This window comes from Benincasa hispida, chromosome 9, assembly GCF_027475165.1.
Source record: "Benincasa hispida cultivar pf3 chromosome 9, pf3_genome.v1.1, whole genome shotgun sequence".
Classification (NCBI taxonomy): domain Eukaryota; kingdom Viridiplantae; phylum Streptophyta; class Magnoliopsida; order Cucurbitales; family Cucurbitaceae; genus Benincasa; species Benincasa hispida.
Window position 1 is genome coordinate 79,278,274 of NC_143486.1, and position 25,890 is coordinate 79,304,163.

Below are 25,890 nucleotides of genomic sequence, written 5' to 3' on the forward strand. Positions count from 1 at the left end.
TCCATAATAGGCTTATGTCCATGAAAATACTTAGGTACATCCCAGGTTACCCCTATCATTGTGTGTGCGATGAAAGTGGAATGAACAAAGATAGGTGCATCTTGAAATGCACCCAAGTATTGTTGTACTTTTATTTCTTTTACAAGCAAGGACAGATCGAACTCCAGAAGTTTCAGTCATGGCAATTTCTGGGCAGTAATTGGAGCATATGAACAAAACTACTAAATAAGGAACGTTAAATCCTAGGGTGAAAAAAAATAGATTACAATCACGAGTACTAAACTAATAAAAAGTAAAATCACACGTACTGCCATCAACACTTGTTCAATGGAATAATAGTTTTCTGTTTTTTCAATTAGTCGTGTCCTTTGATTAATTAATTACGAATTCACACTGCCCGAGTTTTCTTATAATTCATGTTCATCAATCTGTATGCAGATTTATGAGCTGAAGACCAAAACTAATGTACCTTTGCCGTCGAGATTGTCAACCGGAAAATCTCTGGTGCAATTTGTAAATCCCATCTTCTGGAAAGACGAAGAACCGATTTTGCAGCAGCTAATTTGATTCGAGCCTGATCATCCTCACTGTATCATAAATCTCCAGAAGTTTAAAAGCTTGGCAGAAGCAAAACAAATAATAATAAAAATAAAAATAAATCCTAAAATAATTTTATTAGTGACTAAGGTTACATAAAAGCTTAGTGGAAGTTAAAAAATATCAATCTAACTGAGAAATTAAAATCAGTGCGTATTCTCTAGAAAGTAGGAACGCAAAAGGGGGAATCTTAATTTAATAACAATAAATTATGTAAAATCTTCAGAAGGTTGACAAAATTGCAGCTTCAAACCTAAGATTATAGGTGAGTAAAACTTGCAAAACAAGAAACAACTCATAATCCGTAGCAACATTCTGTAATTTAGAAAAAGTTCCTAAAATAAGTTTTATCTATCAATGCACTTAAATACATACGTAGGGATGATCTCAACAGAAGCTTCACACATGTTCAGCATCCGTGATAAAACGTTCAGAAACTCGTCAACATTTCTTCTAGGAGTCCCTCGATGTGGCAAAAAACTCTTAACGAGGGTTTTCAACCCATAAATCTGCAAAAAGTAGATACATAAATAACACTACAAGGCAAAGAAAAATCATCCATAACATTAATGATTAAAAAATACAGCATATCTCCCGTTACATGAATTCAGTGCCTACTAAGTAGGACTATTGCCCTAACAAAATCAGTTTAAAATGGCAAGAAACGATCTTCTCTGACATTAATATGGCTTAGTCTTTTTCCATCCTTCAGAAAGACATTTTCCGTTCATAGAAATTCTTTTTATTGTTCAATGTCATTAAGAGATCCCTGGAAAAATCCTTTAATGCTACACTTTCTAGAAGCATGATTGAAGATCATAATTTGATTGAACTTCCCACGTCCAACAGTCATTTCACTGAGTCTAATTTGAGGGATTTTCCTGTAATGCCCCTTGATTAATTTCAGAGGTATATGGCTGGTCTCACAACTTAAGAGTTTCAAGGACAGTGAAGGCTACTATAAATTACTTCCCCGTAGTCCAAGATTAGTCTCCTTTGTCGTGACAATTTAAGAGATGAGTTAAAAGTTTGAATCTGATTCAGACCTTTGAGCTGAATACATGTATGTACTAAATAGCCCATCTTATTTCTAGCTATTGAAACCAAGTTAGCCAAATTCAATTTCATGATTTTGAATTGAGACAAGGAACTAGAGTCAAGTATGAGAAGGATAAATGTGCAGATATCCAGCAATCACCCATGGTCCGATTTCCAAGCTTTTAGTACTTGGCTTTGTCCATGAATTTTCCAGGGGCTGCTGTTGGGATGAAGAGAATGGAAATGGAGTATCATATTGAGAGATAGGCAATGCGTTCAAGAATCTCAAAGCAGGGATATCATATTGGAGTACCCCATTCCATTCTTTTATTATAGGGTATTTGGAGTAACTTTACATTTTTTTTTTGTAAGAACAACAACTTTCACTAAGAAAAAATGAAAACATACATGGGCATACAAAAACCAAGCTCACAAAAAAGGGGACCCCTTTACAAGAAGGGGCTCTAGCTATACAAAAGCATGTCTATAGAATAATTACAAAAAGCCTTCAAAACCGAAGCCCAATGAGAAACATGATAACGAATAAGCGACCAAATTTCTCTAGCATCCCTTTTAACCCCCCTAAACACCCTGCTATTCCTATCACCCCAAAGCACCCACAAAGTAGTACAAACGCTGGCAAGCCAAATAAACCGATCTCTCTCCCCAAATGGCAGATTGAGGAGGAACTCAATCATATCTCTAACATCTCTATGACAAGCACACAACATGCCAAACGTCTGGAAAAAAGAATCCCAGACCCAACTCACAAAATCACAATGCCAAAGAATATGGTCCAAGTTTTCCTTCACCTTCTGAAACCCAACTTGCAAGATCACAAAACTAAAGAATATGGTCCAAGTTTTCCGCTACCTTCTAAAAAAGGATACAGCATAAAGGCCCAGCCAGCGCTGGCAACTTCCTAACAAACCTATCCAACATGCTAACACGGTCATGAAGAACCTGCTAAGTAAAGAATCTCACTTTTTTAAGAACGTTAATCCTTCATAGTGACAAAAAGACCAACTCATCCAAAGGAGAAGGATTAACTAGACACTGGAAGAAAGACTTCCATGAGAACCCTCCCTAGGGATTAAGGCTCCAAACTCGCACATCTCTCCTCCCGAGACGAAAGGGGTGGTTCTCAAGAAGGGAAAGGAAAGCAACCACATCCGTCATTTCCTTATCGGAAAGAGCATAATGGAACCGAAGGAAAATGTTAGGTATCTCACCTACAATCAATGATGAAGAATACCCAACAAGACTATTCCCAGAAAATAGAGCAATGTTCAACGTATTTATTTATGAACTCAAGGGAAAAATACTTACAAAGGATCCAAAAGCTCAAGAAAAAAGAAGAAAGAAACATATATCAAAAAACAACCAGCACTTTCAAGAGGGCCAGTAGTCCTCTCCTTACTCAAGCCACAGAAGCTTACTCTCTTAGATTTTTCCTACCTAATCCTCCATACCTCCTTCCTTTTTATAACCCAATTTGCCCTCATCTGCAGGAATCTTTTCCCTAACGGATTTGGCAAGCCCTCATTATGGAGCATATTCCCTTCTAACTGTCTCAGCTTGTGAAATACCTTTTTGCCCCTCCTCTTATATGTATACAATATTGGGGGTGTAACACTACCGCTCCTCTCGAATTGCACCATGTCCTCAAGGTGGATATGAGGAAACTGTTGTTTTATAGCATATACAGATTCCCACGTTGCTTCATTCTCCGGTAGCCCACTCCATTTGATGAGCCATTCATTTGCTGTCAAATCTTTGTTCCATCGTACTGCCAAAAATGTTTTTGGCACCACTTGGAGCTCGAATTCTTCTGTTAGCGAAGGGGGATGGTGCTGAATGTTATGGGATTGTCCCAATTTCTTTTTAAGTTGAGAAACGTGAAAGACATTGTGGATCGCTACTTTCTAAGGGAGTTCTAACTTGAAAGCCACTTCCCCTATTCGTTCTATGATTCGATATTGGCCATAAAACCTTGGAGCCAATTTTTCACACTTCTTTCGAGCCAAAGATTTCTGTCGCTATGGTCTAACCTTTTTAAAAATACCTCATCCCCTATTGTGAATTGAAATTCCCTTTTGTGCAATTCTGTTTGTTTCTTCATATGGTTTTGAGCCATTACTAGATTCTACTTTAGGGCCGAAAGTGCTAGATCCCTTGCTTGTAACTATTGTTCCACATTGTTGTTAGTTGTTTTCTTTTGTCCATATGAAACTAACGGAGGGGGAGGACAACCGAAAACCGCTTGGTAGGGAGATGTCTTGATTGCTAAGTGGATGGTAGTGTTATACCACAATTCAGCCCATGCTATCCATTTGCTCCACTTGGTTGGTTGTTTGTTACAAAAGCGCATTAAATATGTCTCCAAGCATCTATTAACTCTCTTTGTCTGCCAATCTATTTGGGGGTGGAATGTCGTGCTTCTCTTTAAAGTTGTCCCCATCATAGTGAATAATTCCTTCTAGAAATGACTCAAGAATATTTTGTCCCAATCCGTTACTATGGAATTAGGTACTCCATGATGACGAATAACTTCTTCAATGAACAAATCAGCCACTTGTTTTACAGAAAACAGGTGTCGTAATCTAATGAAATGTGCATACTTAATCTATCAACCACTACCATGATTGAGTTGTACCCTTCTGATTTTGGTAGCCCCTCGATAAAATCCATCGTCAAATCTTCCCAAATCAAATTCGGAATGGGGAGAGGTTGGAGTAAGCCTGTCGGGGTTAAGGCTTCTAATTTGATCCTTTGGCATGTATCACAACCTTCTACATATTTCTTTACATCATTATTCATTCCTTGCCAGAATAACTCTCCATTCATCCTCTTATAAGTTCGTAGGAATCCCGAATGTCCCCTTAAGACTGAATTATGAAAGGTGTGCAGCAGTGAAGGAATGAGAGAAGAGGTCCGAGAGATGACGAGACGACCCTTGTATAGCAGCTTCCCATTTTTCCATTGATAATTGGGTTCCCATACGAATCTCTCTTTAAAATTTCAATTATTTTCTGTAGATCCTCATCTTGTTTTACTTTTTTGAGGGCCAACTTAACATCCAACAAATCTGGAACTGTCAGAACATACACTTCAGCTGGCATGGACACTCAGGAAAGTGCATTGGCTGCTTTGTTTTGCAGCCCGAGTAAATACAAAATTTCAAAGTTATATCCCAAGAGTTTGGTCAGCCACTTTTGGTGTTGGTTGTACTTCCTGTTCAACTAGAAATTTCAATGCTTTCTGATTCGATATGATTGTGAATTTATTCCCTAGTAAGTAGTGCCTCCATTTCTAAAGTGCTAGTACTACGGCCACGAGTTCCCTCTCGTATATCGACTTGGCTTGCGCCCGAGGTGACAATTTCTGGCTAAAGTATGCTATTGGCATGTCATTTTGAGAGAGGACTGGTCCCAATCCATATCCTAAGGCATCCGTTTCAGTTACAAACGGTAGAGAAAATTCTGGTAAGGCTAGGACAGAGACAGTCATCACGGCTTCCTTGAGTTCCACGAATGCTTTTGTGGCTTCTTCCCCCCAGTTGAAAGCATTTTTCTGTAATAATTTCGTCAATGGTGCTGCAATGCTCCCATATCTTCGTACGCATCTTCGGTAGTATCCAATAAGTCTTAGAAATTCTCGTAATTCTGATACATTTTTTGGTTGTGGCCACCTAGCCATGATCGCAATCTTCTCCCTATCTGCCTCTACTCCTTGTTCCAAAATCCAATGACCTAAATATTGTATTCTTGATTAGCACAATACACATTTCTTGTGGTTTGTGTATAGCTTGTTGTCGCGTAGGACATTAAATACTACCCCCAGGTGAGTCTCGTGTGTTGAAATATCAGGGTTGTAAACTAAAAAATCGTCAAAGAAAACTAGCACAAACCGGCAGAGGAATGGTCTAAATACCCGGTTCATGAGGGATTGAAAGGTGGCCGATAAGTTGGTTAACCCGAATGACATCACCAAGGATTCATAATGGCCTTTGTGTGTCCTAAAGGCAATTTTCTCAACATCATAGTCCCTCATTCTTATCGGGTGATATCCGGACTTGAGATCCAACTTTGAATAGATGGCTGAACCACTTAGCTCCTCCAATAGTTCCTCAGTTACAGGGATCGCTGCTATAGTTGCTTGGTTCAACTTCCGGTAATCCACACAAATCACCAACCACCATCCTTCTTCCTTACTAACAGAACTGGGCTTGAATAGGGACTTCAACTTGGTCTTATTATCCCTGCTTGCAACATCTCTCCCACCAGCTTCTTAATCTCTTCCTTCTGGGCATGCCCATACTTATAGGGTCGTACATTGACAGGTTTCTGTCCTTCTAACAGCAGAAGTCTATGGTCGACATCATGTTTGGGAGGTAACGCCTTTGGTGTGGCAAAGATGTCCTCATTTTCCTCAAGCAAAGCTTGGATCATGACTGGTAATTTCTCCTGTTGTTGCATTGTTTCTTCAGATATGAGATCTTTGTTCTCTTTTATTTCGATGTTTTGAAACTCTATCAAAAATCCTTGGTCTTCTTCTTCCCATATTTTTTGCCAGTGCCTTCAAGGATACCTCTATTTTTGTAAGGGAATGATCTCCTTTCAGAATGACTGGTGAATCTCCGAATATGAATGTCATAATCAAGGTGGGCCAGTGTATTCCCATAAAACCAATTGTACAAAGCCATTGCATACCAAGAACAACGTCAATCTTCCATAAATCGATTGCAAGAAAATCAGAGGTTACCTCAAGTTTCGAGAATTTGATCATCACCGAATTGCATCTCCCTTTTCCCTGAACTGTCATGCCATTTCTGATGACCAAACCAAAGGTTCTGTTGCCAGTGACCAGTAACCTTGACTCGTCCACAATTTTTTTGTGAATAAAATTGTGGGTTGCTCCACAATCAATTAATATGATTACTTCCCTACCTTTAATCATCCCCTTTAACTTCATTGTGCCTTTAGAAGAAAACCCAAACATTGAGCGCAATGTTATCTCCAGGTTGTCCATACTTCCAATGTTTTCAACTCGGTTTGTATTTCTTCTTCTGTAGCTTTAGTCTCCTCCATTTCCTCTTCTGTGTTCATAATAAACAGCATCAGTTTGCAATTCACTCTCATTTTGCATCGATTCCCCGGTGAGTATTTGTCGTTGCAGTAGAAGCAAAACCCCTTGTCCAATCGCTCTCGAAATTCATTATCTGAAAGCTTTTTCACCCGCAAATCCCTTTTCACAAACGTTCCTTTTACTGGAATGGAGATCTGTCGCGTCATTAGGGCTTCATTTCCTCTTACTGAAGGTTTATCGCCCGCGCTTTCTTTTTTTAATTGTTGGGCCTCCTTCTTATTCGACCCAGGTACGCCCAAATCACTTAGGGCCAATTGTAAAGCCACATTTCTGTCGTTAACCAATTAGACCTCTCGCATACAATCTTCTAGGGTCGAAGATTCCTGCTGACGACCTCTGCCTGCAATGCTGGTTCCAGGCCATTAACAAATGCATCATGAAGGACGCATTCCGCCATTTCCAGTAAGGGTGTTGCGTAATTCACGAATTCTTTTACGTATTCTAGGTAGGTGCCATCTTGTTTTATTTTGAGCAATCTTGCCCCTAAGCTTGCTTCTCCAATGGGGCAAAAATGTTCAAACATTATTCTCTTCAGTTCTTCCCAGGATGTGATGGCCTTGGGATTGTGGCTCCATAGGAACCAATCGACTTCATTAAGAGCAAAGCTTACCACGCTACCTTGACCTTCTCGACATCTGTGAGTTCATGAATTTCAAAGTAATGTTCTACGCAGTAGACCCATTTGCCCTCCATCTGCTTACTCAAAGTAATTTCAAGAGGGCCAGTAGTCCTCTCCTTACTCAAGCCATAGAAGCTTACTCTTTTAGGTTTTTCCTACCTCATCCTCCCTACCTCCTTCCTTTTTTTAACCCGATTTGCCCTCCATCTGCAGGAATCTTTTCCCTAATGGATTTGGCAGGTCCCCCATTATGGAGCATATTCCCTTCTAATTGTCTCAACTTGTGAAATACCTTTTTTGCCCCTCCTCTTATATGTATACAATATTGGGTGTGTAACAGAAAATGAGTAGGAGCTCTCTGACCAAACGAGAAAATCTGTCACGGAATGACTTTAAAAGAAGACAGATGATACAACTGGGGAAATAACACACAAAGAGGTCTCTCCCCCACCTAATGATCTTTCCAAAAGTACGTCTCTCCCTTCCCACACCACACACCGAACCCAAAAGACAACAGCAGAGGCTCTTTTGAAATATCTTTCCAAAGATTCCGATAGGTGCCTTTAATCCCTTTAGCCAACCACTTGAAAGGACGGGAGTCATGTTTACTAACAATAACCCTACGCCATAGAGAATTGGGCTCAAAGAAAAAGTGTCCCAACCATTTGGCTAAAAGGGTTTTATTAAGGATCCTACTATTCCCAATTTCTAAACCCCCCCGAATGAAACCGGTTTTTCGATAACCTCCCAAACTTTTCGTAATACCCACTTGCCATCAAAGCGTTTATATCTTATCCTCCCCTTCATTCTGCAGTGCATCCTTTTTAATGGGGAAAAAGGGAATCCTTTCCAGAAAAATAATAATAATAAAAGAAAAAACTACCAAGTAAATGCCATGTTAGATTAATTTTCAAAACAGGTGAAAATCACAACTCCATAAACTGAAAATTAAATGAAACCCAGGTCTTCGTATGTTTACCTTTAAATCGCAAGAATCGCTGCCAGCAGCATCGCCATCTAATTTATTTAAATTATCTGATAAGTCCACCTTCATATATAAGGTTAATAGATTGGTAAAAAAAAAAAAAAAAAAAAAAAAAAAAAACTCAAGGAAGCAAAAAGTCAACAAAACTAGAAGGCACTGGCATTGAAAATCAGATATGCATATAAAAATTTTAGAAAAATAAACTTAAAAAACGAAGTTCACAAGAATTACTTGCAAGACTTTCTCATATATATAAGCTATGATCCCTTCATCCTGATCGTGATCATCAAATGTTGAAACAGAATATTTTGCAATACAACCTAAAGATTGCAGTACTGTTGGGAGATTCATTCCCCTGCGTAGAGAATCAACAAGTTCCTGGCAAAAAGAAGAGTTCAATAAGCTATTTTTCTGAATGCCACTAACCTCCAAAAGATATTTGTGCGTACCTTACATAATTTAGAGAACCAAACATGCCCAGAGTTACTAGCTAAAGCTGCAATCGCAGAAACAGCGCTCTTTGATTCGGCACGACTACCCACAAAGCATAACCTCTCCAGAAATGGGTACACATCTCTGTTAGGGGAAGGGAAGCAGAAAGCACTAAAAATTTTAGGATATTTTCCATCCTCAACCATGCAGAAGATATGGTCATGTGACGTAGCATTCATATTACACATCTAAAGACTCTTAATTGAACTAAGACCATATTTACAAAAATCTGGTCCAATCATAATAAAAATCAATCCTAATTGAATCAATCGCAAAGACTAAAGAGAATGGGATTCAGCAAGTTGGAAAAGAAGATTCAAGACAGCCAACTGAGATTTCCTTAACCAGCTGACCTTACTTCGTACTCTAACGGTGTTTGTTACAAACAAGCTGCAATTGTAATCAGCAATCCATTGGTAATAGTTACTTTCATATGGAATCGTAATGAAATATCAATGATTACCATAATGCCTCTTTTATATTTCTAATTCTAATTACTTACTTATTCAAATTTTTATATTTAAAAAACTTAATGCTTAAATTTAAATTTAAAAACGTATAATTTATAATAATAAAAAAAAGTAATTGTCTTAAATCGCACCCATCAAATTCAAATTTCAATCGGGAGAAACACATAATCTTGACATAAATACATTAAAAAGATAACAATTTTCAAACTCTAAAATTATTTTATTTAATAAGATAATATTATTTAATATACTTAAATTATATTTTTATAATAAACTAATCCAAAAATCACATATAATAGAAAAAATATGGCCAGAAACAAAAAGTCAATTATTGTTCTCCTATCTATGGCCTAGCAAAAATAATGGATGAAAGGAGAAAAAAAACACTAACTTTTTAAGTATGGATATAGATATGGATATGAATCGTTGGAGAGAAATGACAGATAATAGAAAAAACAATGCTAACTTTTAAATGGTGTTTTAAAAAGCCCTCTCAGGTGCAAACCTAGGTTCAAAGCGCAGGTCTGGCGTCTCGCCTCACACATTTATGAAAAAGGCACATGCCTTTTGTGTAGCCTTAAGGCTCGAAGCCCTACATCTTTGGTTTTTTTTCCATTATTTTTACAAAATAGTAATAATCAGGATTCTTTATTAACTAAGAAAATCAAATTTTCTAAGGCTAAATGCAAATTTTCTTGTGTTTAAAGGCTTTTTTTTTCATATTTCCACTTTAACTGTGTCTTCTCTTCTTCACGTAGTATTTTCATGTATAGTGCGCCTCACAAAAAAAAATAATTAAAAAACAATAATAAAAAAAATCTATTGCACCATGAGCTTTAAAAAACACTCCTTTTAAATTATGAATATGAATATGATCTCTGATCACAAAGTTGGATATGAACATGGATCTCTAGTGAGAATGCAGATAATAGAGCTAAGTTTGTAATTATATATGTAGATGGATATGAATATGGATATGGATGTCAAGAGAGAAATGGAAGAAAAAAGGGAAAAAAAAAAATGTCAGCTATTTACTTATGGATATCGATATCATTATAGATATAGATTATTGATATGTTTGTTCTTTTTTATCAATAATATATATATATATATATGGATATGGATATGAGATTTAGATTATTAATATAGATATAGGTATGGATCTAGAGATAAAGGAAAAATGACACAAAGTTAGTCAAAAAGATGGTGTGGGTCCCATGTTATAATCAATGACAATGACAATGATGACCCTTTCTGGGTGTAATAGATAAAAATTTTGGAGTGGGGCCAACCATTACTTCCCATCGCAAAGTTCCCGCATTTTTTTTCCCATTGATTGGTTACACTTGCAAGTGTGCAAAAGACTTCAAACATGGATACCAACAAGAAGAAGAAGAAGAAGAAGAAGAAAAAAAAAAAAAAAAAAAAAAAAAAAAAAAATGTTGGCTATAAACATGTTGATTAGTTGTGAAATCACTAGGGATTTTATTTTATTCTTATTAGGATATTTTTCCTTTTCTCTAATATAAGAAGGCTTTGTATCTTATGATCGATTCACTGGAATACAAAAACATCTGATTCCATTCAAACTTAGAAAGAGTTATAAGACATTTTCCTATATCAATTATCAACCAAATAAATCTCTCAAAAACAATATTCAAGAGGAAGATTTCTATAGTATAAACATAATTCAAGCAGACATCTTATATTAGTGCAGAAATGTAACCCCCTTTTGCTAGTATAGATTGAACACTTCTATCCAGTCGGAGAAATTTGTTGCAACTTCCTTCGGAGGGGGTTTCCATTTGTTTATATCTTGAAAAATAAGATGATGTTAGTGAACACATACAGAAGCTGCTAATGGCGATTACCTGAGTTCAATCGATAAAGGAGGGCCTGCTTTTGACAATACGTCGATCAGCTTACTATCAATTGAATTCCTTTCTTCCAACAACCTCAGCAGTCGGCCTTCCAAGGCTCTGATGAGTGAGGGGAAAATGCTGATAATAGCCTGAGATCAAATGGTCATGCTAAGTTCTGAGGTCCGCCACTCTAATATGTTTATTGAAAAGCAATTATTCTTTTTTATTATTTATTTATTTTGGGAAGATAATAACAAGAATTCCTTGAAAATTTTGAGAACCTTTCTTCGTGAGAAACAACTCCTAAAATTGAAAGAACCAAGATATCCTATCAATTCCAATTTTCTAGAGAGAATGCAAAGCTCTCCAACTATCACACATTAGAAAATGAAAACAATCAGTTCAAGTCAGTTGTTCGTCCAAACCAACACCAAAGACTCACATTATAATACGAAAAATAATTAACTAAAATTACACTGTATGGAAAACTGAATGAAACCAACAAAATTTATACGCACTGAACGGACCCAACTATTTTTTAGTTTTACACCTTAAAAGACGGAATCAACATGGTTAGGTCAGTTTTGTCAATTGTTTTGTCTCACCTAGCATGACTATCTCTAATAAAAATATGATTACAATATGAAGAAGCTAAGTAACAAAAATTTATAAGTGTAAACCCTAAACCCTATACCCAAAAATTTATAAGCACTGAGCCGACCAACTATCTTTTCGTATTTTATTTAAACAAAACAAAACTCCACCAAGAAGCAAAGTAACCTACTCCAAAATCTCCTTGTCATCAATTATTCTTTCATACAAGCTTCTGCAGTTCGTTCAGACAAAATTTCCAAGAAGAAACTTTGATAGCATCTAATCAATGATAAATCCACAAACACAAGAAAAAGGAAATCAAAGTTCCTAACATCTTCTAACCACCCATTGTGTTTCAACTTCATCATGAAGTTACAAATATTTGTGAATGCTAGAGTTAATTGCAATTGTATTCTTAAGATTACATTAAAATATTTAATACACCCTAACCTATCAACCTAGGTGTTTATGTTTAGGGATGATTAAATGCATGATATTCCTACTCCAAATAATAACATTGCTTTGAAATTACTAGGAGTTATCATTTAAAAGGAATGAAAATGAATATGTTAAATAAACAATGTAATATAAATAAGGCCCCATCAGCCTAGAATCAACATATTGCAATTCTACTTACCAGTAGAAGCTTGCCAGTAGGCCCCTCCAAATGTTTGTTTCCAATTCTGTCACTCAAAATGCAGTCTAATGCAAAGTGTATATGTTCTGTGCTGAATAAATTATACGAGCACTTTAAGGAGAGTGATTTCAAAAACTCAAAATGAATCTGTTTACTTCCTATCATCCTCAACAATTTGTCCTGGCAAAAAAATAATGATAATAATCCTATCAGTCCATGCAAAATGACATACATCAAGCATTTATGAAAAAATCCCACAGAGGAGAGTAAGCTAGTCAAGGGCTCATCTGTCAAATATATACCCATATATATTTATATTTTCTTTTGAAAAGGAAACACCACTTTTCATTGATGAAATGAAAAGAGATTAATACTCGAATTACAAGAAACAATTGAAGCCAAACTTTTTCTTTTCCCTTCTCCTGATAAATATGATTTTTTCAGTTCAATGAATATGAGATTTGAAAACAACTAATGAGATCATAAGGGTTTACGCAATGAACAAGCAGAACCAGTAAATAAAACAGAATCAAGGTCATTAATGCTCATTGCCAAAGAAAACAAAAGAACCACTCAACCTACCCATAATCAGTAAACCCAGAAAAGTGAGTTTGAGATAACTTTGTGCAAACTTGTAGCAATGCAACATTTGCCAAAGAAAACATAAGAACCAGTCAGCCTACCTGTAACTCATAATGAGCTGATTAAGCATACAAGGCACACATTGACACAGTTGAGAAATGCAACATTTATCCCATGAATTTTAATGAAACTGTTTCATATAAATTTAATATTTTGTAAAATTTTCGTATCTTGTAAATATTTTGAAACTTTTCAAACATCGTAAAACTTCAATATTTCAGAAAAAATTAGTAACTAGATCCAGTTATTCTAGATATATCTCTTCCCTTGATTGTTGCAGAAAGGACTGCCATACCTTCACTACTTACACTTGATGTTACAACTTTCTTTTTTCAAAAAAGAAACGTGTTGCTAGATTCTCTTCTACATTGAATTTCAAGAGAAATGCAATTAGTAATGAAAAACATGTGAAAGGTCATTTTACCTCCCTCTATATTCCTTCACTGACTTCAAGAAAATAATTTTTAAAAATATAAAATATATTTATAAAAATATTTACAAACTTACAAAAAGAGAATATTTTAAGGGAATTCCACTTTTTTCTCAAATTTTTCTCAATCCAAATTTTCATGGACTTTGGCCACTATAGAACAACTCCATAGATCTCCGAACCTCCATTCAAATCTAATAAGTACCAAGAAAACCATCCATCTTGCCTCTAATCTTGCATAACGAATGGTAAAGATTCAAAATCAAATAATATAAAGAGCAGCAGAAAAAAAACTGAAACAACGTATAATTCAACCAAAGTATCAGCCAAAAAATAAGAAAAAGAAAAGGTAAACTACGCACTCTAGTGGCCTCAGCTTCAACGATTGTCAACTGATCAAGTAAAAGCTCCAAAGAATTAAAAATATTATTATCTTTAATTTGATTTAATTTATGAAAGGACTCCTTTGCTTTCATAGGATCAGGAAAGCAAGCTGCCATTTTGATAAATGCAGTTTCAATTTGCTTTTCTATTTCTTCTGACCGGTTCTCCTGTTGCAACAGAACAACAAAATGTTACAAGAAAAAGCAATCCATTAAATTGTATGTTTAGAAAGCATCAGTGACTTGTTAAGAAGCTTTTCTAAATCATAATTCAATTGTTATAATAAACCATGTTATGAATTTTACCTTTGGCAAAAACTTAAAAGGAAACAAGAAGTACATAGGACTTTGATTATATGCTTAACAATAGAAGGCATGCCTCACAGAACCACTTGGGGAAAAATATAGAGAGTTGAGTTTTTCTTTACCCCTTTTTCATGAAAATGGAGCAAATTACAACTTTGCAAGATTAATCACCAGTATGATGTGTCGACTTCTAAAATGCATTTTGCACAAGAATTTCATGCTCCAATGAATTAAAACGCATTTGGAAGACTCAATAAGTTCTAGTGTCTTTATGTACGAAACAAATAAAATATAAGTGTCTTGCAACTACACAAAGAGATCAATATTTGTTAGGGTACCTCCTAACAAGAAAACTCAAGAACATAGAATACAAAGAACAACAAAGAACACAAAGCACATTAAAATATAGAAACGTATATTGAAATACCAAAAGAAGTTGCAATATAATCATAGCCATTCGAGAGGCTTACACTCTCCCAAATTCCCCTACCAGAAATTCTACTAAAATCTTGACATATCTCAAACCCCTAATAGTCTCTATTTGTAACCCAAAAACTCAAACAAACTTACTAGACTAGTTACTAATATGCCCCTTACTAATAATAATAACAATAATCCTACTATTTCCCTAACTAAGATTCTCGCAATATCGTGAACAAATTAATCTATATTCCAGCAAACAATTTACCAAACTACAGAATTAGAAAGAGAAGTTAGGCAAAATACCTTGTCCCTTTTTCGTAGACCCAAATAAGTTCGCATTTGATTTTGTAACCTACAAAAGCAAAAAATGAAAGAGAAATTTAAAACGTCGTAATTTAATCTTACCATGAAAAGCATGCTAGTGAAATACCTCTGTTTTTGCAGCAAAACATATCCGAGGGCCTTTTCATGATGGTTATTGAAAAGAGAGAATAAACGAATCCAGTGTTTAGTTCTTTCCTCAATGGAGAGATCAGCTGGGAATAAATCTTCCACAAGAACAAGTTCCATGCACTGGGACCTAAAATGTGGTAATAATTGTTATATTTGAAGATAATGTAATAGTTTCAATTCAAGGGATGATGAGCCAACCTGAACTCCTTGCAATCTTTATCATAGCAAAGCATCAAGACTTTACATGGGATCTGTTCAAATGCATCATTCATATTTGATTGGCCTTTAGAACATTTATCACAATAATCTCGATATGCTTCCAACAATTTCTGAAGGGCTTTTTTCCTTACTGATATCTACAAATTAAATATTAGGTGAGTTTTGATTGCTCAGTGCACACAGAAATCACATACAATAAAATACCATACCCTCTTATCTCGTAGTCTTTCAGCAGCTTGAGATATTAGTGTCGGTGGAACAAATTTGATATTTGATCGGGCAATATCGCAAACAACAATTACCGCTTGTGTTCTCACTCTATCATCCAAGTCTAGTAATCGTTCTTCCACTGCAGCTGATATGTTCATGTGTACCAACTAATCAGATATACTACACATAATGGATTAAGAATCTAATAGCATCATGACTACTTAGTCACTGACCAAGAACTTCCATAGATTCTGAACAATCAGGATTTGCCAGATAACAATATTTAGCACATTGGATGGCATGAATTCTAACTTCTGCAGACTTGTCACAAAACCTATTCAAGAACTCCATAAAAAGTCCTCGATACTTCTGTGCTACACAGTGTCCAGGTAGAGATAAAAGTCTACCAATGATTTTAACTGCTTTTATTCTAACATCAACCTGATCCGTCTACAAAGGATAGAGATATAATCAGGAAACAAACTGTGAAACCTCCAAATATACAAACGTAGTCTAGAAGGGGTAAAATGGGAAGTGGCCAGGAAAAATCAAAAGAATTTTATAATTACTCTTCGTCTCATAATAGACCAATTGGAGATTTTTAAGGTCGTTCATTTGGTCTTCTTCAGCCTTTTGTTAACTTCGTTACATTATAGAGACCATTTACTAGTTTAAAAAAAATGAGCATAACAAATAGGCAAATGCCACGGTCAATTTAATAAAGTGAACCAACCAAATTAAGAAATAAAATGACATACCAAAAGCTCCAAAGTCAAGTTTGGAATCACAGGAAGAAGCATTTGAGGGACACATTGGAAAATTCTAAAAATTATTTCATGGTAAAATTCTTTGAGTTCACTCCCCACAACATCTCTCTCTGAAATACATGATGTTAAGAATCCACAAATTAATGGTTCAAGGGTCTCAGCACAAGTTCCAATGATGGAACCTGCAAGGCGAGAAGCAGCCGTAGGTTCACCCTGAAAAATGTGAAAAGGAGAGTTGTCAGAAAAACACAAAGTAACGAACACGTTTAGAAAGCAATATCTTTATGTTTTCAAATTAAATCAAGGCATAAAATAGAAACACAAATTTCCTAGAAAAATAAATGAGGTCGTTCTGCAGTGACCTGCAAAAGAAGAGTTTGCTTATAAATTGGAAATTATTAGCACACTGGAGATTAGATGTAGATCTAAAAACAAGCACCTATAATAGGGACAAAAATTCATAAAACAAAGAATAAATATAATTTCTTGATGACTTGCAAAAGGAGGGAGACTGCTTATTAATGGAAATTATTAGCTGTAGATCTAATGACAAGCACCTGGAAGTCATTGTCAGATGGCTATTAACTAAGACCCATAAAGAGAGGAACGGTCATTTACAAGAATTCTCAAGAGAGGAAGAACCATTAGATTTTGTTTAAAGTAGTGTATTTGGCCCTAAGGACATTTTAGTCGTTTGTTATACTCTGCTATTTTAGTGTGTGCCTTAGTTATTTATTTGGCTTTATCGTACCCCGTAAAGATGTGAAAAATTAATAAGAACTCCTATATCATGGTTTTTTCTCTCTGGTCTAGGGTCTTCCACGTAAACTGTGTGTTTTCCCTTTCTTCCTTTGTCTATTTCAATATGGTATCAGAGCAGGTTGAGGAAACCCTAGCCGTCATTGGTGAAAACCCACTGCAAAGCTCTCAGCCTATATCGACAGATGGAGTTAGCGATTCAGTCGCTGGAACGAGTGGAGCCGCTGCCAAGGACATCCACGTCTCTGCTGTACAGGCGGCGGTTGACTGTTATCTCAGGACAGCTCTTCCATTTTTTTCTAGGGCAGACGACGCAGCAGCCGACGCATCTTCCAATCACCGGCGCATTTTGGTCAAACGGCGCCGTCACAACAGCAGCCGCCGTTCCAGAGCGTCAATCTGGTCAGTTCTTTTTCGCATCCGCCATACCAGCCGAATACGTCTGCGCCGACTCCACAGCCGATCGTCTTAGCCATCCGCACCAACCACAGTCGTCCGCTCCCTGGCCCGCCTTTGCCGTTGCACGATCGACCTCCATGACACCAGATCTGCTCAAAACGGCCACTGGGCAGCCAATTCCTCGCCCTAATCTGCCGAACTCCGGCCATCTTGATCGAACAAACATGGGTGACGTCCGATGGTGCGTTGCTGAGTTGGGGGAATCATCGTCATTCCACAGTGGGCATCGACCAAATGGTTCGGCGACAACCAGCCAAGTGCAGCCTACTCTGGCCAACCTTGAGGCTGCCAATTCAGTGGGTCTTTCCCCAGTAGTGGTTCAGAAGCAATTTAATAGCCTCCAACAACAAATTGCAGCCCTCAGGACATCCACAAACCTCCAATCGAACTCGGTGAACCCAGAATTATCTTCACATCTTCCGATGTACACAGAAAATCCGGTAAATGCTTTTCCTGCTTTACCCACAACGAATATTTTGTCTGGGTTTGTGGGAAACTCTGCAGGGTGTATTACAAGAGAAAAACTGAATGGCCAGAACTATTTTTCTTGGTCTCAATCAATTAAGATGGCCCTTGAAGGGCGTCACAAATTTGGGTATCTAACTGGTGAGATACCGAGACCAAGGCCGGGTGATCCTCAAGAGCATGTTTGGAAAGGAGAAGACTCCTTGCTTCACTTAGTGTTGATTAACAGTATGGAATCGCAGATAGGTAAACCTCTCCTATATGCTACAATCGTTCGGGACATTTGGGATGTCGTTCATAAATTATACTCTAAGCGATAGAATGCGTCACAGTTATACAACTTGCGAAAACAAGTCCACAAGTGCAAACAAGGGACCATGGACGTTACATCCTATTTTAACAAGTTGTCCTTAATATGGCAGGAAATTGACTTAAGTCGAGAAATCGTCTGGGATTGTCCGTGTGATGGAGTACAGCATACAAAACTGGAGGAGATCGATCGTGTCTACGATTTTCTTGCTGCTCTAAACACCAAATTTGATGCAGTCCATAGCAGAATACTGGGACATAGACCAGTCCCTTCCCTTATGGAAGTCTGCTCGGAAGTCCGGTTGGAGGAAGATCGATCGAGTGCCATGAACAATTCTAGTCCCAATTCTATGACTCTGCTGCCTTCGGTGCAAAGTCGGCCAGGTCTGATAGTGATAAGCAGAACAGTAAAACCCCTCCGATCTGCAAACATTGCAAAAAGTCGTGGCACACGAAGGATCAATGTCGGAAGCTACATGGTAAACCATCGAACGGCAAATGTCGCCTGCGGAATGACAAGACAAAATCTAGTCGAGCTCTTGTAAGTGACTCCACTGATGTTGCATCGCAGTCTCAAGTGGCTAACTAAGCTGATCCAAGTACCGTTGGAATCGGTACTATTGCCCAATAAGGTAGCTCTCAATCATTTAGTTTCCTTATTGAGGAGAAAGAATCTTGGATATTGGACTCTGGAGCAACAAATCACTTAACTGGTTCATCTGACCGATTTCTCTTTTACTCTTCGCTTGCTGGTAATGAGAGAATTCGGATTGCAGATGGATCCTTTGCCTCCATTGCAGGGAAAGGCCATCTATCTCCCTTCAAGGGTTGGTCTTACAAAATGTGTTGCACGTCTTGAAAATTTCCTACAACTTACTGTCTATCGATAAAATAACTAGGGATTTAAACTGCAGAGTTATTTTCTCACAAGATACTGTTTTGTTTCAAGACTTGAGCTCAGAGATGACGATTGGCACTACCCGACATAAGGGAACTCTATTTCCTTTCTGGCGATGTTGTCTCTAGGAGTTGTTCTAGTACTAGTTTATGATTTTCATTTACAATTTATATGGCATTTCCGTCCCGGTCATCCGAATTTTCAGTATATGAAATATTTATTTCCCCACTTATTTCATAGTATGGATGTTTCTGCTTTATCTTGTGACGTATGTATACGTGCGAAACAACACCGATCCTTCTCAGCCTTACAAACCTTCCCAACCTTTCCATTTGATTCATTGTGATGTCCAGGGTTCTTCAAATATTACTACTTTGACCGGCAAGTGATGGTTTGTAACATTTATTGACAACCACACACGCCTTACGTGGTTATTTCTTCTCACAGACAAGTCAGAAGTAACATATGTGTTCCAACAGTTCTATTCTACGATTGAGACATGGTTTAATACCAAGATTGTCATTCTTTGAAGTGACAATGGGCAGGAATTTGTCAATAACACTCTTCGTGAGTTCTTAACTTCGAAGGACATTGTCCATCAAAATTCATGTGTCTATACTCCCCAACAGAATGGGGTGGCGGAACAGAAAAACTGTCACCTCATTGAAGTTGCCCGGTCACTTATGCTCCCTTCGTATTTATGGGAGAATGTTGTTATTACTGCAGTCTACCTCATCAATCGGATGCCCTCCCGTGTTCTTAAATTCCAAACACCACTTGAATGTTTCAAGGAGTCTTATACTTCCACGCATCTCATTCCAGAAGTTCCTCTTCGAGTGTTTGGATGTACTATCTTTGTCCATAGTCATGGTCCCCAACAAACTAAATTTTCTCCTCATGCTCAGAAGTGCGTCTTTTTGGGTACCCTCTTCACCAGCAGGGCTATAAATGCTATCACCCATCCTCGAGAAAATATTTTATCTCTATGGATGCGACGTTCCTTGAGGATAAACCCTTCTTTCCCGTTAGTCCTCTTCAGGGGGAGAGCAGTGATAGTAAAGAGCCTAACACATCCATATATTCTATTCCTTTGGATATTCTCCCTAATCCTGATCCTTCTCTTCCCACAAAAGACCCGATCCTTCCCACAAATAACACTAACCCAACAAATGGTCCTATCCTTCCCACCAATAACCCGGTCTTTCCCACAGATGATACGGTCCTCCCTACGAGACAGGTACCTTGGAAGACATACTATAGGAAGAATTTTATAAAGGAAATAGCATCTCCTGTTGTATCACCGAGTACTAGCCATGAATCAGAACCGGCACCAACTCAAGGTACGTTTATTCCTGATACTGTTTAGATGATAATGGTTGTGTTGAAGGCGATATAACTGAAAAGGATGAGATTGGTTCAGACAAAGGCGAGACCGCAGGTAGTGGTGAGTCATCAGGGCACAACTAAGCAAAGGTGATTACCAATCTAGTGAGAAACCAAGAAAAACCAGGGAGTATGATGCTTCTCTTGATATTCCCATTGCTTTACGAAAAAGGACTAGGTCGTGTACCAAGTATTCCATGCATAGCTTCTTTTCGTATAGTAACTTGTCGTCTGGGTTTAAGACCTTCACACTACTAACTTAGACACTGTAGTAATACCAACTAATGTGCATATGGCTATGGAAATTCCTGAGTGGAAGGCTGTCATTATGGAAGAAATGAGAGCCCTGGAAACTAATAAAACATGGGACCGTGTAGCTCTCCCTAGAGATCATAAAACCGTTGGATGCAAATGGGTGTTCACGGTTAAATACAAAGTCGGTGGAACTCTAGATAGATACAAGGCCAGACTGGTTGCTAAGAGGTTTACTCAGACTTATGGGGTTGATTACTCGGAAACCTTCTCTCCAGTAGCAAAACTGAATACAATTCGTGTGCTCCTCTCAGTGGCAGTTAACATAGACTGGCCTCTCCATCAACTTGATGTAAAGAACGCATTCAAAATGGTGAGTTAGAATAAGAGGTTTATATGAGCCCTCCTCTTGGATTCGAAGCTCAGTTTGATCATCAGGTCTACAGAAACAGTATTGTGATCTGGAGTTTTGTATTGATTGATTATTCTTAAAATATACAAATTATTATTTCCCAAAACAATATAAATACGAGATGCCAACCCATCCACGCTCTCTCAACGTGGGCATAGACAAGTTTTCATTTGCAATTCTAGCTCACCAAGATCCTGTTGATCACGTTGAGCCTTGCCAAATAACCGAAATGTCAAATTTCCTGCACCAACAAGGTCATCTGCTTCGGATGAACTCATAAATTCGAAGGTCGGCCAAGAAGTTCACATTTTTCCCTAGTTAATACTACTACATGAAAAGAATAAACAAATTTTCTGAGCATAAAAAGATCATCGGGTCTATAAACTTAAAAAATCCCTATGTGGATTAAAGCAGTCTCCAAGGGCGTGGTTTGATAGGTTCACCACCTTCGTTAACTCCCAAGGGTTCATTCAGGGGCATTTTGATCATATTTACAAAAAGGTCAGCATCTGGGAAGGTGGCAGCTTTAATTGTGTATGTTAATGACATCATTCTATCGGGGGATGATAAGGTTGAGATCGTCAGACTAAAGCAGAAAATAGCAGATGAGTTCGAGATTAAAGACCTAGGAAGCTTGAGATATTTCCTTGGAATGGAAGTGGTGAGGTTGAAAGAGGGAATATCTGTGTCACAATGAAAATATACTCTGGATCTGTTAAAGGAAACCAGTATGACTGGATGTAAACCTATTGATACACCTGTTGAAGTCAATGCTAAGTTGGGAGATTCTGTCGACAAAGTTCCTGCTAATAAAGAGAGATATCAGTGTCTAGTGGGAAAATTAATTTACTTGTCTCATACTAGACCTGATATTTCCTATGTCGTTAGTGTGGTTAATCAGTTTATGCAGGCTCTTTGTGAGGAACATATGGAGGTGGTCACTCGAATACTGAGGTATTTAAAGTTCACTTCAGGAAAGGGCCTGATGTTCAAGAAACATGATGGGAGATGCATTGAGGCATACACTGACTCAGATTGGGCAAGATCCGTTACAGACAGAAAGTCAACGTCTGGATACTGTACCTTTGTGTGGGGTAATCTAGTTACTTGGCGGAGTAAGAAACAAGGCATTGTTGAAAAAACAGTGTTGAAGCGAAATACAGGGCTATGAGTCTAGGCATATGCGAGGAGATATGGTTAAAGAAAGTCTTGTCTGATTTTCACCAAGATTGTGATGCTCCGATGAAACTCTATTGTGATAACAAGTTAGCTTTAAGTATAGCTAACAACTCGATGCAACACGATAGGACTAAGCATGTGGAGATAGACAGACACTTCATTAAGGAAAAGCTGGATAATGGCAATATTTGTGTTCCCTACGTTCCTTCAAGTCAACAGGTAGCTGACATTCTCACTAAAGAGTAACTAAGGCAAAGCTTTGACGTCTGTGTTAGCAAGTTGGGTCTCATTGATATTTACGCCCCAACTTGAGAGGGAGTGTTGAAAGTAGTGTATTTTGCCCTAAGGGCGTTTTAGTCATTTTTTATTCTCTGCTACTTTTAATGTGTGCCTTAGTTATTTATTTGGCTCTGTTGTACCCTGTAAAGATGTGAAAAATTAATAAGAACCCCTATATCGTGGTTTTTTCTCCCTGTCCTAGGGTTTTCCATGTAAACTGTGCGTTTTCCCTTTCTTCCCTTGTCTATTTCAATAGATTTCATTGGCCTCAGATTCATGGGATGTAGAAAAATGTGCAGTGTCATTTGGGCTTTGCAAAATCGTGAGGAGAGTAAGACCTAGATATTGGACTTGTCTGCTTAAGTCAACATTTCTGATAGTAACCTATTACCCTTCTCGTAATGAGGGTTGACTATGAACTCGAAGAGTTTTTATGTAGTGTAATTGTCTAACTGTTTTTTTTAACTTTTATGTTCTAATAATAAAATTTAGATTTAGTTAACCATTTTAACCATTTTTCCAATCCAATAGATTTAGTTCGTCTAAATCAAGTCATGAAAGATAAAGATGTTGCAATAGATGAGCTAGCACCAGAATGGTCTTTCCTTATATCCACTGAGTCCAAGCTGGAACATTCAAGAAATCCATATGCATTTCTGAAAAAAACTCCCAACAAGCACAAATGAAGCTGAAGCATCAAGCATCAATGGTTAGCATGAAATCATCAGAGGAATGTGAAAGGTCGCTTCAAGCATCAATGGGTTAGCATGAAATCCTCAGAGGAATGCGAAAGGTTGCCTCCACAAATGCTACTGAAAACGAAGCATTCCTCACCAAAGGAAAGCGCGAACTACTCAGTGGAAGGTGAAAGGTCCCCCTTCAAATGCGACAGGAGTCAAATCCTCCACAATTGGCTGGCGCGACCTTCTCTATGGAATGCGAAGAGTCTCATTTAATGATGAAAGAGAAAAAAATTAGATGGACCAGTGCTCAATGCTTCCCCCTCGTTGGTAGTTGAAAAGGTTAAAGAAAAAGAATCCACTTCAGCACAAATCGATTGGGATCCACATTTTTCGCAAGTTGAAATCACTTTAATTAATAAATTTGATGCAGTAGTCGAAGAGTCTTTAAGAGTTCATTCTTTCCCTAACAACCCAAATTCATCCACGCCTGTTCAGAAGCCTTTGGAACCTAAAGAGACCGGAACTCCATCATTCAGTAAGAGGTGTACACATCTCTTCTAGCCTTTCCCCAAACATTTTGCACGAAGACGAAGATCTCATATCATATCGTGGTCCTTTATCACAAACTCGGACCTACTTGAAGACTGTTGTATTAGGCTTCAACTCCCAAATAGCATTACAGAAAGGTCTGTCAATCATATTTCTAAATGCCATTCCTATAATCGTTCATTATTCAAAGCTTCAGACCCAAATTTTTCTCCCGTGCAAGGATCTCCAAGTCATGAATCTCACACTCCAAGAAGACTCTCACATGACTTCGACGAAGTGTCAATTGCAAGTGTAAGTAGTGAAGAGCTTGAAAATGATATTTAGGAAGATGATCACAAGATAGCTGGAAGAAGTAGTTGGTGTTGACTCAGCACTAAAGCTCCTATTTCAAGATGAGGAAGAACAGGGGATAGAAAGGAAAGAAGTTTTGTTCTCAATTCCTCTCAACAAGTCAAACATACCTCAGGAACTCAACTCTTTTTTGGAAGACTTGTGACATTACCCTGGGTTAAGCAGAAGATCGCATCAATTGCCCCTTCAGAAATCACTGAAATACGAAGCTCAAATGAAGATCATTTTGTGGAACATTAGAGGGCTTGGAGATAGAACAAAAAGGTTGGCAATTAAAAGATTCTTGAAAAGAATAAATCCTGACCTCGTGCTACTTCAAGAAACAAAGAGAGACTACTTTGATCTTACCTTTATAAAAAGCATTTGGAGCTCTAAGGATGTGGGATGGGCTTATGTGGAGGCTTCGGATAGGGCAAGAAGCATTTTGTCTATGTGGGATGAAGGTAAGATTTCAGTTTTAGAAATTACTAAAGCAAAATTCTCTTTGACTTTAAAATGTCAAACAAACTATAAAAAAAGATGTTGGACAACAAATGTGTACGGCCCAAATAACTATACAAAAAGAGAAAGCCTCTGGTTTGAATTGTCTTCCTTAGTTGAGCTTTGTGATGATCCATGGTGCCTTAGAGGGGATTTTAATTGCATCCGTCGAAGACAAGAGAGATTTCCAATGGGGAGAGCAACAAGAGAAATCAAACACTTTAATAACTTCATCAGGGATTCAAATTTACTTGAAATCCCTATGTCCAATGGAAGATTTTCTTGGTCAAGAGAAGGAGAAGTGGTATCAAGATCTCTCATTGACAGATTCTTTATTTCTCACAATTGGGATGAGATCTTTGAAGACTCAAGAGTGTCAAGGCAAGTTCGAATCATTTCAGACCACTTTCCTCTATTATTTGAAGCTGGTGCTTTTGAATGTGGACCTTCTTCATTTAGATTCTGTAACAGTTGGCTAAACAACAAGGAGTGTTGTCGGGTGATTGAAAGATCATTGATGGTAGGGGTCAGCAAGGGTAGGCTGGCTTTATTTTTTCTGCTAGACTAAGAAGTGTGAAGCAGTCCTTAAAAAAATGGTTAGTAGAACACGAAAAAAACCAGAAAATTAAAGAAGACTCACTATTGAAAGAAATAAAAAGAAGAGATACGCAAGCTGAAAGTTATTAGGATTTTTCAGTAGAAGAAGATTTAAGAATTTCTTTGAAGGTTGATCTAATGTCTCTTTATCAAACAGAGGAAAGAGATCCCATGCAAAAGAGCAAGCTGAAGTGGTTACATTTGGGAGATGAGAATACCAATTTCTTCCACCGCTTCCTTGCAGCCAAAAAGAGAAAAAGCCTCATTGCTGAACTAATCAATGAACAAGGAGCTCCAACTAAATCCTTCAGAGAAATAGAAGCAATTATATTGGAATACTATTCCAAACTATACTCAAAATGTATGGGTTCTCGCTCAATCCCTTTGAATCTAGATTGGCCAAGAGTTTCAGCCGAACACAATAATCAGCTGGTATCAAAATTTAGCTCATTAGAGATTAAAAATGCAATCAAAGCATTGGGGAAGAACAAATAGCCAAAGTCCGGATGGTTTTACTATAGAATTCATCCTTAAATTCTGGAATTTGTAAAAGGACAGTC

The 25,890-nt window shown here is 37.5% G+C and overlaps 1 protein-coding gene across 7 annotated transcripts in view; it reads right to left on the reverse strand.

The window, feature by feature from the left end:
* The window catches only part of LOC120086565 (ARM repeat superfamily protein), a 49,571-nt gene that overhangs the window by 11,757 nt on the left and 11,924 nt on the right, over positions 1–25,890 (reverse strand). For all 7 annotated transcript variants that reach the window (XM_039043281.2, XM_039043280.2, XM_090318354.1 and 4 more), the window contains 14 exons: positions 16,267–16,488; positions 15,742–15,958; positions 15,508–15,653; positions 15,278–15,435; positions 15,057–15,206; positions 14,930–14,978; positions 13,877–14,065; positions 12,443–12,622; positions 11,221–11,360; positions 8,837–8,963; positions 8,619–8,765; positions 8,382–8,450; positions 973–1,106; positions 470–587 (listed from right to left, as the gene is read on the reverse strand). In XM_039043281.2, coding sequence (XP_038899209.1) covers positions 470–587; positions 973–1,106; positions 8,382–8,450; positions 8,619–8,765; positions 8,837–8,963; positions 11,221–11,360; positions 12,443–12,622; positions 13,877–14,065; positions 14,930–14,978; positions 15,057–15,206; positions 15,278–15,435; positions 15,508–15,653; positions 15,742–15,958; positions 16,267–16,488 — 2,046 coding nt within the window. The remainder of the gene's footprint in view (positions 1–469; positions 588–972; positions 1,107–8,381; positions 8,451–8,618; positions 8,766–8,836; positions 8,964–11,220; positions 11,361–12,442; positions 12,623–13,876; positions 14,066–14,929; positions 14,979–15,056; positions 15,207–15,277; positions 15,436–15,507; positions 15,654–15,741; positions 15,959–16,266; positions 16,489–25,890) is intronic.